This window comes from Labrus bergylta, chromosome 8 (genome assembly GCF_963930695.1).
Source record: "Labrus bergylta chromosome 8, fLabBer1.1, whole genome shotgun sequence".
NCBI classification, from domain to species: domain Eukaryota; kingdom Metazoa; phylum Chordata; class Actinopteri; order Labriformes; family Labridae; genus Labrus; species Labrus bergylta.
This window is the reverse complement of record NC_089202.1, coordinates 19,823,771-19,838,251: the sequence shown is the minus strand read 5'-3', so window position 1 is coordinate 19,838,251 and position 14,481 is coordinate 19,823,771. Positions and strand designations below refer to the sequence as shown.

At 40.6% G+C, this 14,481-nt stretch overlaps 2 protein-coding genes across 2 annotated transcripts; one reads left to right on the top strand and one right to left on the bottom strand.

Annotated features, from left to right (window-relative positions):
* Nucleotides 1–270: 270 nt before the first annotated feature.
* Nucleotides 271–5,827, bottom strand: LOC109997897 (sialic acid-binding Ig-like lectin 5). Its single transcript, XM_020652549.3, has 8 exons — nt 5,019–5,827; nt 3,706–4,110; nt 2,860–3,177; nt 2,502–2,765; nt 1,534–1,806; nt 1,007–1,109; nt 763–922; nt 271–657 (listed from the first exon to the last, which is right to left on the bottom strand). The coding sequence occupies exons 1-8, from the start codon at nt 5,140–5,142 to the stop codon at nt 502–504; spliced, it is 1,803 nt and encodes a 600-aa protein (XP_020508205.3). The 5' UTR covers nt 5,143–5,827; the 3' UTR covers nt 271–501.
* A 17-nt stretch (nt 5,828–5,844) lies between these two features.
* On the top strand, nt 5,845–12,904 carry LOC109997902 (NLR family CARD domain-containing protein 3-like). Its single transcript, XM_020652556.3, has 8 exons — nt 5,845–5,964; nt 6,151–6,494; nt 7,105–7,182; nt 7,293–7,343; nt 7,425–9,234; nt 10,140–10,226; nt 10,910–11,077; nt 11,175–12,904. The coding sequence occupies exons 2-8, from the start codon at nt 6,167–6,169 to the stop codon at nt 11,497–11,499; spliced, it is 2,847 nt and encodes a 948-aa protein (XP_020508212.2). The 5' UTR covers nt 5,845–5,964; nt 6,151–6,166; the 3' UTR covers nt 11,500–12,904.
* Nucleotides 12,905–14,481: the final 1,577 nt, after the last annotated feature.

Here is a 14,481-nt window from a genome sequence, read left to right as displayed (position 1 = left end):
GCTCTTACTGCAATGCCATGACATGTTTATCTTCTGAGCATTGTGATACACGAAGGGACTTGTATACCAAATGTTGCTAATTACATCACAATTTGAGATGCAGTCTACTCCAACAGAAGATATTCAAACACAGCATAAGGATGTCTTTGGGTCCAACATGATACAAATATTGCTAAAACAGGAATTTGGGGGCCTGGTATAGACATCTGTGAGAATGTGTTTGTGTGCAACAAAGAAATGACACAAGATGAAATGATTGTTGGTCGTTCATCACATCTTTTCATCTTTTATATATTATATAAAACCAGAGCCAGAAATCATTCAACATGGACAGGAGGGTAGAGCATACCTTGCCAATCAAGACCATTAATATCGTGTGTGGTCGTGATAAGCAGGTAGCATGTAGGTAAAGATGAAGAATATATACAGTTACTGAAAGTGACATTGGACAATGATGTACTAAACATTGCAGGTGTATCATTTAGCTTCTGCACATGGAGCTCAGAGGATCTCCAAGTAGATGGCCGTCTCTGCATCAGCCACTGTTGTGCCCTGCACCTCTCTTAAACCTCTGACTCCCAAACCTGCTTGTCTTTCTAGTCCTCCAACCTCTCCTGCTCTTCTTCTTTCACCGCCTCTTCTGGCCATTGGACGCATCTGAAAAAATAACAGAATTTTCAGTTCAGGGAATAAGGGATTGTATCTAATTCTCCGTGTAGCCAAGGGTAGAACCTACCCTCCGGAATTAAGACAATGATATACCTGTTTTGTATGGACGAAAAGAGGTGTACAGTTCTGATATACAAGCTGGTAGCTGCCGTTGGTGTAGATATGAGTCACTTCTGTACAGTTGATATAGAGGGGCATTTGGTCTTGATAAATTCCTCCAGGGTACACGGCTGGGCGTCTACTCAGGACATGTCTGAGGAAGAGCAGGTTTGTAAAGCTTCGCAATAAGTGTAACAAGTTCAAGGTAACTTTTAAAAGGCTGCGTTGATTCACATACTTTTCAGCTCTCTTCCTGCAGCAGTACAAGCAAAGAGACAGAAGGAAGAAGACAAGGCAGACGGCCACAGCAGGTATCACCAACCACAACAAAGGAGCTGTGTCTGTGAGAGGATAAAAAGACAAGCAAACGATCATTATGTTATGTAAAAACAAAAATGCAATACTTGTAATGAAGATGTATTGCCGGTCACTCAAGCTTGGTGCATTTTCTTCATTTAGATATTCTATTTAAATAATATATGAAAAACAGTTTAAAATGGTAAATACTAGAATTGCAATCTTAGAATATACAAAATTAACATCAGTGACCACAAGCTATTAAAAAAAACAAGAAAGGTGCAAAAAGAATAAGCTTTTCTGAGTTTCACATTCTTGAGTTTATTCTTCGTCACTGAAGTTTCCAAGCTACAGACGTGTTGCTCAGACGTTTCAGCACCAGATCTGCATCAGAGTGGAATAAAAAACACAACAAGCAGAGCTCTGGACTTTGTAAACACGAGAAGAAAACCGGGGCTTTAAACACACCTTGTCCTCCCTGTAGCAACACCAGGGAGTCATTTCCCAGTGCGTTGACAGCAAAGCAGATCACCGTCTGAGGTTTGTCCATGCGGCCCATCAGAGTAGCTGTCAGCACGCCAGGCTCAGATGTCGCTGACACGTTGTAATCGTGAGGCGGAACCGTCCCGTTCACGCTCCAGGTGACGGCGGGTTTGGGGTTGGAGTCAACTGAACAGCGACACAGAACCAACAGATTCTCAACAGCGCAGGTGGAAGAGAGCCGCAGGATGACTGGTTTATCTGTACGAAAGAAAAAAGCACATTTACACATCGCCTCTTTCAACACTCAATACTTAATTACTCAACATACAGAACTATTTTTTTTTTTTAAGCTAGTAATTCTTGGGTCAAATGATAAAAGTGTTTACATTACAGATTGTATAGGCCAACTGAAAATCCTACTTATGTTGACTTTGAGTCATTTAACTCTTCAAATGCTGCCATAGTGTGCTGCGGACGATACACTGTCAGACTTTACTGTTAGTAAAAGTTGCATTAAGAGCTCTTCTGACCATTTACAACCTGTTAGAGCAGCTGGACCCCGAAAGTGCGGCGCTGGACCCCTATGGGGCACCCAGAGGTATGCCAGATGTTTAACAAAAACGATGCACCCTGTTTTTCAGTGCTAGCAAAGCGTGTCAAATGTTGTGAGAGGACTTCCAGGTAAATGTAAGGCCGAAAATGCTGTGAAGGGGTCTTGAAAATATTTGCATCTGCTAAAGGGGGGCCTGGCAGAAAAAGTTTGGGAACCACAGAGTTAGAGGTTTCAAAAACATGAAACTTTCAATCAGAAAGTGCACTGAAACTTTTTCTTCAGAGCCCTGAGTGTGTTTCTCTTTGACAGTCTTCCCACTGTTTATTTTTCACTTCCTTTCAAATAGTGAAAATGGGTGTAAGGCCATTGGAATAAGGCCTTTAGGACGCAGGATGATTACATTGTATGTTCAGCGCTGTGAGCCGGGATTCTCCTCGCCCAATCAGGTTCTGTGCTGAGCAGCGGACCTTCATGTCTCTGGTCACGTTGAACACCCGGACTACGTGTGTTCGCTGGTGGAGATACACTGTGTGACCGTGTTGGGTGTAGGACCAGCGATACTCGGATGCCGGAGGGTCAGCTTTGCATGAGCAAACCAACAAGGCGCTGCCCCCCTCGTGCACAGTCAGGGACTGGACCTGAACCACTACATCCTTTGGTGAAACTAAGGAGCATAGAAGAGAAAAAAAGACAAAGGTTTGAAGAAAAAATGAGCCATAAAAAACATACATATTCTTCATAGTCAAAACGGTGCTTACATGTCACATGCAGTTCCCGAAAAGAGGCCAATGTTTTTGCTCCTGGGTAACTGACTTCACATCGGAGTTTTGGTTTCACCTGGTGCGACACCGTGAAGGACAGAGAGGCCAGTAACACCAGCCTGTCAGGCTCAGGCTGGAGGTGGAGTGTCTGCACCTCCCCAGGCCCAGTGCTGTTCAGCTGAGCTCCTCTCTCCCACCTCCACTGCAGCGCAGGAGGTCTGGAGGGGCAGTGATAGCTGACGGAGCAGTTCAGGGTGACCAGCTGTCCCTCTGTGGCGGACAGCATGCCACTGATGACTGGAGCCTCAAGAGTCTCTGCCAGTGAGGAAAACCTGCAGCATTACTGGCTTTTATTACTGCAGTGAAGGTTTTAAATAACACCAATTCAACAGTGTTACAATACATCTAATGAAGCACATTATTTTGCTCTATTGCTTCTGATAAATGAACCATTGCATCCATCAGTTAAAGTGTAAATATCGGTTTATTAAGGGTGGATAATCCCACATTTCTTATTTTGTGTTTTTTGCTTCTACATATGATTATCGTATGACTCTCTCTCTTAAACTTTTTCTTTTGCAATTCATTTCTCACATGATATACTTCTGCGGTCAATCTGCATTACAATTATATAAACTTTAATCTCAGCTTTTTGGCTTTTGCATGCAAATATTCCCCCCTTTGTTTTGCAAACAAACAAATAATTTCTGCTCTAAAATAATGTTGGCTTTCCAATTTAGAAGCTCAACTATACTGTGATCATAATATGTGGTTGTACCATATTCAAAGATCAACTGCCTTTACAAGAGAATAAAGACACAGTAAATCGACTCTTCCACATACCTGCAACATCCAGATTGAAGCTCCTTGGCTTCCCCCAGAGTAGATCATCCCCTCTCTTCAGAGCCATCTCAAACACCCGGGAGTCATCCTGGCTGATCCTTTCAATCTTCACCGAGCAGTCTCCATCTGCAATTCGCCCGAAGAGGGACGTCCGGCCTTGGAAATCCCTGCTCACTTGGTCTCTGTCCTCGCTGTTATAAGCGGTGCTGCGGAGAGGAAAGAAGTGACCACCACCTCTGAACCTCAGCCGCACGTCCACCCTCTCCTTCCTCCCCCTGAGAGGATGAGGAACTAGAGGAGTGAAAGAGCAGGGGATCACCACGCAGGAGCCAACCTGTGCTTGGACATGGTCTGGGACGGAGGGCACAGGAGAGGCAGTCTGGACCGCCCCCCATAAGGCTGCAGCTACAATAAAGAGCAAAAAAAAACAAACTCTAACAATGCTATTTAAATTTTCATTTAGCTACATTGTTATTCTGTTGGTCATGTTATGTGTCCTTAATATATTTTTTTATTTCAAAATATCCAAAGTGTGTGGCAAATTAAAAAAAAAGTTTGTTACAAGCTGCAAAGTTGTCACTTGCAGTCATTTAGTTATCACTGAAATGTATCTCTTGAGGTCTTTTGGAAAGAACACATTTGAGCTGACTTTCGGTTGAATCTGCAGTATTTCTCTGAACTGTCTGCAGATGCATTAAATAACCCTGAAGGGTTTCACAACAAATGTAAATTTAGAAAGGGGAAGAGCACAAGCTGCACTTTTAACTCTGGAGAATCTAAAACAATCCACTAAGTTGACATTGCAACACATCTATCTTGATTTAAATGTTTGCATTTTATTTTTACATTTTTATTTTCTTCATGGAAAAAATAAACAAGTATAACAGGCCCCAAATGATCCTTAATTTAATGCTTCAAAACGACATATTCTGCAAGCGACACTCACAGAAAAAGTACACTAGCTTCTCTTTGTGTTGTCTGTTTCTTTTGAGTTATTGTAAATTTCCGTAAATTGTCCTTATGATTTTGTTATTATAGATATGTTATGTGTTGTGTAATGTTTGTGTAGTGTGAAAATAATATATCAAATATGAATGTGTAAAATGTATTGTCACACTGTAAACTGCGGACCCAAGGAAGAATAGCTTCTCGCTATTCTGAAGCTAATGGGGATCCAAATAAACATGGCATAACTAACGCATGATTTCATAAGGTTAACATGGCTGATAATGAACAATCTTGAAATTCATACAACAATCAGAAGCTTATTAATAGTTAATCATCATCATAATCATAAAACATTAAAAACTCACCAAAAACCAGAGGACACACCAGAAAGACAGGGTCCACATGCATGACTGCAACCCTGCTGTACCAGTGCAGACAGAAGGAAGGATGAACAAGAGGGGAAAAAGAGGGGAAGTTGGAGTGTTTCATTGTTCCCCTGGTACGATTACTTCATTATAATGCCTTCACAAACTCTTCCAGTATGCACAGAATCATCAAAGCTTATTAAATGCATTCATTTCACAGAAGTCATGCCTCAAAATGAAACGTAACAATTGTAATTGTAGATTTTTAAACGTCACAATCCTAATACGTTGAAAAGATTCAAACGCTTATGCAGGTGGTGGAAGTGTTGTTTGCCAGGCAAAGAAAGACCTCGGCAAGTATCTGTGAATCAACACATGACAGTGTGTGAGTCACTCTCATGCTGTTAGCCATTTCCTTAAAAGTCCCAACAACCAAATGTTGTCATGTCTTATAACCTCTGTCTTGACTGACCCTCCAAACCAAACCTTTTATTGCATTATAATAGTTATAGAAATAAAAGTCTCTTAAGAAAGTCGAATAAACAGATTAATGATTAACGATTGATTCATAACTATATACCCTTTGGGCAATAAATATGCACAAAGTAAGTAGATCATCACAAGTTGTGTAAAAGGTAAATAACTGCATGTTTAACATTTTCTATTTCATGTTGGTTTGATACATTTCTTTACATTGTGTCACTGACAAGACTCTGGAAGGGGGTTGGTTGTTTCTGCAAGATCAAACAGAACCGATTCAATAGAGGCAGGAACAGAGACTTATATTCTCTGAACTATGGACCCTTTAAAATGTTGTTTGAATAAGTGCACAAGTCTTGGTGCTCCACCTCCCTGCACCTTAAGACAGAACAAGAGAAATGCTTTTCTGCAAACAGTCATGACTGCAACAGCAAAACTACACGACACAATAATATGTTTTTTGAAGGTAAGCATTTTTATCAATGAGCATGGCAGAAGTTGTGCAAGATTTTCTTATCGTTTTTCTTTAAGGTATTTATCTGTCTCTAAGGAGAGTTTATATTCACACCAGACTGTGCTCCAAACAGTTGTTACTTTGCAGCTCTGCTTATAAGCGTTCCATCACTATGTGTGGATATTTTTCCCATTGCAGCAGCATTTCTGAAGCCATGAACTCCACTCAGCATTTGATCCGATCTCAGAGAGACCTGCTTCTGAGCTGGACACGAGATCATCCAGCTCCCTTGCTCCGTTGGCTGCGTGATGATGAGGTGCTGTCCTCTGCTCAATACTTGTCTCTGCTTGAGAAGTCACCTTCCAATGCAATGGTCCAGGCTCTGGAGACGGTGTGTGCCACTGAGGAGAGCAGTGTTAAGTTCCTGCAGGTGCTGAAGGAGGTGCAGGATTACTATTGCAAGGATCTGCAGGTCTGGGTGGAGAGACACTGCAGGAACGACGGCGTCAGTAAATCAGTGCCAGCGACTGTGGAAATTGGAGGTGAGGTTGGATCAATAAACTACTGTTCACTTTACATTGTAAGTAACTATTTTAACAGGTACATTACAATTAAATGGAAACTTGAATCATGTTTCTCATGAGACATTGCAAGCTCAAGAAGCCGAGCTAAAGACAATCAAGTTTTACTGCCTGGGTAGCAAAGGTGTGAGAAAATTATTAACAGAATGCAATCAACTGGGACATCTTTTGACGTTATTGTGCATAATGAATAATGTAGCATTAAGTCCAGACAAAGTGTAAGATTAAGTCATCATGTTGGCTACGCTGTTTTATGTCCGCTGGTCCAGACTGAAAGCTTTCATCTCCAATATTTTTTGTTTTGAATAAAATTTCTTGACTAGTTTAGACTCTGTTGTCACTTAGCGCCATCATCTTGTTAAAATGTTAAAGAGATTATTTAAAATCTGGTCAGTAACCAAATACCTGCAAAGCCAAAATGCTTGCATGCTTGCATACTACAATGCTATTTGTAGTTAACATTGTGCCAGTTAAAAAAGCAAATGCAAAAAGCAACACAGATACACTCCAATGTGAATATGATCTGATGATTTCAATGAAATAAACAACACAAATATACGTATGTCAACAGAAAAGAAGTCTAAAAGCCCAATTGCTAAGCTGTTCAAAGGAAAGAGCAACGTATTTACCCTGACTCCAGAGGTTAAAGGTATGGCTAAAACTCCATTACTTGTTTAATTTAAAGTGATAAGTAAACAACATTTGACTTGTTCCAATGTTTTCAAATGTATTACAATTTTCTATTATTTTAATATGCAGCAAAAGAAGAACGGAAATCTAGCAGGAGAATAAAGGCAGCCAACATCCAAGGTATGTCAACATCTTAGGTGAGCTAAAGGAAATGTGGCACAATATATTGTTTCTTATAAAAGTTCCTTCCTTCCATTGCAGTTCCAATTTCTGCCCATAAGACAACCTTACTGAATCGCACAGGGCAGTTAAAGTGTTACTCAGAGGGTGAAGGAGTAGCCTCGAACTCAGCTTCTCACATTGAGATCCGCTACACGGACCTTTTTGTGACAGAAGATGACGAATCAGTTGACAGCAGCCAACATGAGTACTTTGACTTGGCAAGCAGGCGTGCACGCATCTATGTCCATCAGGCTTGTCAGCGCATCAAACCATGCAATCTTTTGAGCTCCCAAGGAACGAGTGGAAGGACTCCAAAAAGGGTTAAAATGAAGGGTATTGCTGGTATTGGAAAAAGCGTAGCGGTACAGAGACTTCTCTATGAGTGGGCGATTGGGAAGAACATGCGTGACTTCACCTGTCTCTTTGACCTGCGTTTCAGAGAGCTCAACCTGATTGAAGAACCACTGAGCTTACTGGAGCTCCTTGGAGAACGTTTCCGCTACCTGAAAACAGCTCTTCCTGACCTTTTCTCATCGCCAAGCTCTTTGCTTTTCATCCTAGATGGACTAGATGAGTTCAAATTCCCCTTGGACTGGAGCAGTCCGGACACTAACATCGACATTGGTTCAAAGGTACCGATATCCGAGCTGATGGTGGCCTTAATCAAGGGAAGCCTTCTCCCAGAGGCATCGGTCATACTCACAACAAGACCATCAACTGAAGCACCCAAACGTTTCTTCCAGAGATGTTGCATTGTGTTGGGTTTTGAGGAAGACCAGGTGAAAGAATATACTACTAAGTTCTACAAAGACACTAAAATAGCTGGAAGAGTCTACGATTACATCTTGAGCAATGATAACCTTTTTGTGCTGTCCTTTATCCCCCTTTATTGCTACATCATCTGCACAGCTATGGCTGAGTTCTTCTCTTCTGAAAACAAAGATGTTGCCGACTCAAAGTCTCTTGAGCTCAACCCACCAAGAACAGTGAGCGAGGTCTACTTCTGCTATCTGTTTACTGCGGTCAAACACCATGCACTGAAGGGGGTTACAGAGAGAAGCACCCCTAGATCTGAGGTTCTCTCTTTAGCAAAGCAACAACTGACAAACCTGGGGAAACTGGCTTATGAAAACCTTCTACAGAAGAAGATCATCTTCAAAAGTTCAGATTTAGAGAACTATGGTGTTACACCTGCTGATCTAGAGAGCACCTTTCTCTGCCACATCCTCCAGCCACTCAAAGAAGAAACAGTTGAGATGTTTTCTTTCTTTCACTTGACTGTTCAAGAACATTTGGCAGCCCTCTACTGTGCAATCAATCTCTACAGCCAAGATGACATAGTTCAAGCTCTGGATTTTTGGTGCTTTGGGCAACGTCCAACATCCTCAAGAGCTGCACCCCTGCATAACCTTGACCTCAACATGGACAAGCTGGAGGGCCTCCAGATGTTCACACGCTTCTTTGTGGGAATGCTCAGAGCTCGTCTGGAAGGTCAGTTAGAAGGCCTTGCGCATTCCCCTTTGGAGCAAGTGGAAGAAATTCCAGCCAGGCTGGGGTATTGGTTCCAAAGCCAGTTTGAAGGCAGGAAGCTCGAGAACCAGACAGCCCTGAATCTTCTCCACTGTTTGATGGAGTTTCACAATAAGGAAACCACCAGCATGGTAGCACCAGAGATCAAAAGACTTTACCTGTTTAAAATGAAGCTGAGTGTTGTGGACTGTGCAGCCATGCACTATGTGCTGCAGTTCTCTCCGCACAAGCTGCAGGAACTCAACGTAGGCTACTCCAACATTGGAAACAGAGGACTGACCAGACTGGGGCCGATCCTACATCGCTGTGAATCTCTGTAGTAAGTAACTGAACCTGTCATAGAGATAATAATTATCATTTTAATTCCGGGCATCCAAAGAAACCTGGGTTCTGATTTTTTAACTGACTGATACCTGTCTGTTTGGAGTTTGCATTTAATGTTACCAAATACCAAATCTGCAACCTCAGGTGTTGAAAATTGAAGCCAATGTGAGAGTGCACAACTGTAGTTCCTTAAGTGACCACTGGAGGTTGTCTCCAAAAACAAGCATTCCCCATTAGGTTCCATTTTAATATGCCCATTTGTACAGCAGAAATAAACGTGTTTAAAGCCTCGTACCCTATGATAACTCATCTATTTTCATTAAAAAATGTATGAAGGCTAACAGTTGTGCATAATAAGGGGAATGGCAGATTTGGTTTACAGGCATGTGTGTTGCAGTGGTTTGCAAGGAGCAAAAAGCTTCAACGTACCTGCAGCTGTTTGCTCCTGGGGCCTATCCCAGTCTGCATTTGGCAAGAGGCAAGGCTTCACTTCGGCAAAATCCAGTTACTGACCTTAACCTGTCAGCTTCGTCTGTGACATTTTCATTGTTTGTAATATGCTAGCTGGAAGATAGACAAGCTAGATAGATGTGTTTCAGCAGCCATAATATTCATACAGCCCGCCTCAACTCAACCTCTTTGCCTGTTTCTTCATGAGCAGGAAGTAAGTTGAATCAGCATTTATAATATTAACTGCCATTGTTGATTTCCATAACGTTGGGTGACATCACTGAGACATCACCCATGTTTTATACAACCTGGTTGTGGTTCAACCAACCTTGTGCCGACTGAGATTGGCCTCAGTGGACCCACAAGCATGTTTTGATTAGCAATTTAGAAAGATTAAACGATGAATGGTTAAAAAATGTAAACTTTATGTATATGTTTGTTTTCTTTCAGTTTGAGATACAACTGCCTGGATAGACAAGCAGCTCTTTTAGAATCTGCAGTTCTGAAATCAAATGAGTGCCAAGTGAAAAAACTCTTGTAAGTCCTGGAATTATTTATTTCCAGCTATCACAACACTCTGAAGCATGTACATGACGTTCATATCTACTGGAACAGTATGAAAAAATAACACTTTTTTTGTTTCTTTTACAAAGACATCTGCATCACTTACATTCAACATGCACCAATTTAGATTTCAACTTCATAAGAATTAAATCAAACTTGATTTGTTGACGTTTTACAGTCAGTCTACTGGCCAAGTAACAATGTTACATTTTAGTAATAGGAATATTAGGGACTAGCAATGTTTTAGAAAAGTATGAATATTTACAATGACGTCATTTTTGTCAGTGTTGTAGCTGTTCAATGATCAGATAGTTTCTTGCAATGTTATAAATCGATTCACGTCATTGAAGTGACAGACAAATCATTAAACCAAGAGCTTTAAAAATTATGAGTAGATTTAAATTTTATGCAGTGTCAGTATACCAATAGTCGTGACAGTGTTTGCTAAACGGCTTATGTTGCTAACTGAAATTCCCTTAAAAAAGCGCTCATGCTCATATAATTAGCTGTTGCACAAGTTGAAATCTAGACTTCTTAAAGGATTTTCTTTCAGGGAACGTGATGCTTACTAAGATCTGCATAAATTGCTGGATCCAAATAAGGAATTGGTAGGGGTTAGATACATCTATAAATTGGTTTTCTACCTTTGCAAACAGTATGTGTGGCAACAACCTGGGCCCAGAGGGAGTTTTGGAGCTGTGGAACGCCCTGGAGCACAACAACACTGTTGAGGAACTCTATCTAGACATCACTGGCATCACAGAGCGAGGAACTGAAAACATTGTCAACTGTCTCAGCAAAAACACTTCTCTGAAGACGCTGACGTAAGATTACAACACATTTTATTCTGCCCAGTGGTGACAACAATGCCATCTAGTGTTAAGTTAATGCCTCTCACCTGGTTATTTTCTTCTTTATCAGCATTGTTGGGAATGACATCGGAGAGGTGGGGAGAAAGAGGCTGAGGGAGCTGGAGCAACGCCGACCAGGACTCCGGATTATTGCGAACTTTGTGGATGACCTTGGATTACTGCAGGCCTACCTGGACTGGGTGGAGGAGATCCAGGCAGACAGAGACCAGATGGACTCAGTGAAGAATGCAGATGCCCTGCAGTCGGTGCTTAAAGGCCTCCAGGTGGCAGGAGATCAGGTGGAGAAAGGAGAGAACGCAAATAAAGCCAAGGAGCTCCAGACAAAGATTTTGGATATGTTGAAGTCTCACTCAGATAAGAATGAAGGAAGATAACGGGCAAATTGTGTGTAAAGGCAGGGCTCCATCCAAAGTTGTAGACGCACAAGTCATGAGTCAAGATCAGTCAAAATAAATTTTCACATGAATTTGACTTTATAGTGGAATACACATGAATCCAAATAGTTTACAAAGAGTCCTTAGACTAAAATCCTCCTCATTAATCAATGCTTTAAATTATTATTATAAGAAAGACGCTTCAAGAAATCAACACAAGACGCAAACAATGTTCTCTTTGTGGTCTCAGAGACCCAGTTTATGGACTTCTTGTAGATTATTCTGGCTTCAAGCAAGAATCATTAGGCTCTCTTTGTACTGCACCTTAATTAATCTACATGTGTTTTAAAGTATATGTGGCTATTATCTTTTTCCTTAAAAGGTTTTGAGGCTGTGGAACTCTTTTGACAACTGAAGCTGTTGATGCATAGACAAAATAATGCATCAGTTATGTTTGTGGTCTCAGAGACCTACGCTCTAAAACAGGTTAAAGACTATGTTTTTTTTGTATTCTCTTCATCACTGATTTGTATTTACAGCCCTCAACACTCCAGCAGCACTTATCCTCTCAGGACATAAAAACAAGTCCAGTTCATCTGTTAATGGCTTTTTTTAAAACCCCGGGAACTAGTGGAAACCAAATGGTCTCTTTAACCCCACTTTAAAATGTTTCCATTTTGAGGGCAAAATAACATAATAAGGCAATGTAAATGTGTTATATCAAATGCACAGCTGGTAAAAAATTGAACTGACTATTTCACAACATTTTCACACACTTGAACAATGAAGTGGTTGTTTTGACATCATAACTGTTCTATTTTAACGATGGGGTCTAAAGAAATACAACTTCAATCCCCAGCTCCTGCAGCTACATGTCCGATGTGTCCTCGGGCAAGACACTAAACCCAATGTTGCTCACACTGCTTTGTGGCGTATGAATGTGTACAAATGTGATTAGTTACTTCTGATGGACACTTTACATAGCAGTGACAGATAAGAGAATCAGTAATTGTTTAAGTGAATATTTTCAAAGTGGGAAGAAACATTTCTCAGTCTTCATGAAGAAATGTGATCATCTTATGTAACACCACAAAGTCATCGAACTGTTGTCTGATCATTAAAATATGAAATCTCTTTTGCTGCCATGGTTTTTTTGTGAAAGATTTTATAAGGTGACAAATACTAGAAAATGTAGTTGATGTATATTCTGTAGTTTGTTTTTCATGTCAGAGTTGCTATTGCATTATTTCAAACCCATACATTTATGTTTGATAGAATTTAGTTTAAGATTTTTATTAGCTTCACATACAGCTGTTGCTTTTCCCTTATGAAAAATGCTCTGTATCAGTACAATACAACTGATGACAACACTGCCATCTAGTGAAATTAAACATCACTTCCTTCCTTCCTTCGTCACTGTTTTTGTAAAATCCCTGTACAGAGATGGGAAAGTAGAGAGACGCAGATGAATGAAGCTGATTGAACTACTTACTGCTAACTTTGTGGATAAATCAGGATTACACACTCTGCAGAGAGGTGGGGGCAGAGGATCAGATGACAAGGACGTCTCAGTGTTTGTTTTATAGCAATTCTAGAAAGAGCTATTTCAATAATGAACAGAAAATCAACAACAACTTTGTGTGACCTTCAAGTTTGTGGAGTTGCCTCAGCCTTCAGCAGATGTCAGCGAACAATGAAAACAGTTGATGTGTAGGCAAACACAAAAAAGGTATCCAAGGCACAGTGTTGCCTTTATTAGTTCATGACTAGGTGAAGGCAGACAGTCCTTCAATTTTTTTAATTTTTTTTCTCCTCATTTAAAAAGGACAATTTTACAGATTCTGTACTTTAGTTGTACACTTTTCTTTAAATATTTTTCAGTTTAGTTAGGTTGCCCTAAAATGAAGAAACCACAGTGTCGGTCAGTCTGTCCGGTCCAGTAAGAGAAGACAACATTGTGACTCTGACCTGCAGTGCTAATGCCAACCCAGCTGAAGGCCACACACATGTTAGTTCACACAGGAGAGAAACCCTTAAGCTGCTCTGAGTGTGGTAAAAGGTTTAGTTCTCAGAGCCATCTGACCAAACACATGATGATTCACACAGGAGAGAAATGCTAATCCTGTGCAATGGCAAAACTGATCCAAAGGATTCCAAGTTAACAACATCACTAATGTGTATTCATAAGTCTGTATTGACAGATGTATAACAGTTGTTATAAAGGGATGTAAGACAATTCTATTCACAGGAATATGTCTGTACTTTTTTGACTTTTGTGATGTTTTGTTGCTGACATATGAACCAGTAAGTTTGGATCAGCTATGACGTTTGAATTTAAAGTGTTTATATGAAACAGTTGCAGTGTAAGGATTCTTCTTCTCTCCTGATATCTTCTCTTCTTTCTGTCACTCTGTTTTCTTGGATGCCTCGGTGTTGGGTAGCACAAGTTCTTCAGACAGCTCACGTGTAACCTTGTAATAAATAAACTGATGTAGAGTGAGAAAGACTTTCATCTACTTGTGTTATTTTGTGTTGGCTGTCTAAAGTCGACGCAGAAGTGGAGTGGAGGATGGGTGACTTGTGTAAAAAGTCTCATCTCATGCCTTTCCCACGGACTCAGACACAGGCAATGAAAATTACAATATAGCAACACTGTCTCTGATGGTCTTGTTTGCTTTTATTGGTCTTGAAGAGTCGCCACTTTGAATTTCTATCTGTTTAAAATCTAGTTAAAAACTCCTCACGGGTTGAAAGATGTGTGGGGGACAGCGCTGAAAAAGTACAACGACAGATTGAGAATTGCGCACATACAGCACATTTTCCTACAAAAGGCAAGAAATGGTGACACAGTGACAGCACAAAATATAGTTTTCCACAGTGGGATAGTCTTTTTCATTGTTCAAAGAACACTAAACCAGATATGGCAGGGTAGAGAAGAATAACACACAACCAGAGGGTGGTGCTGAAGCAACATTATGGATT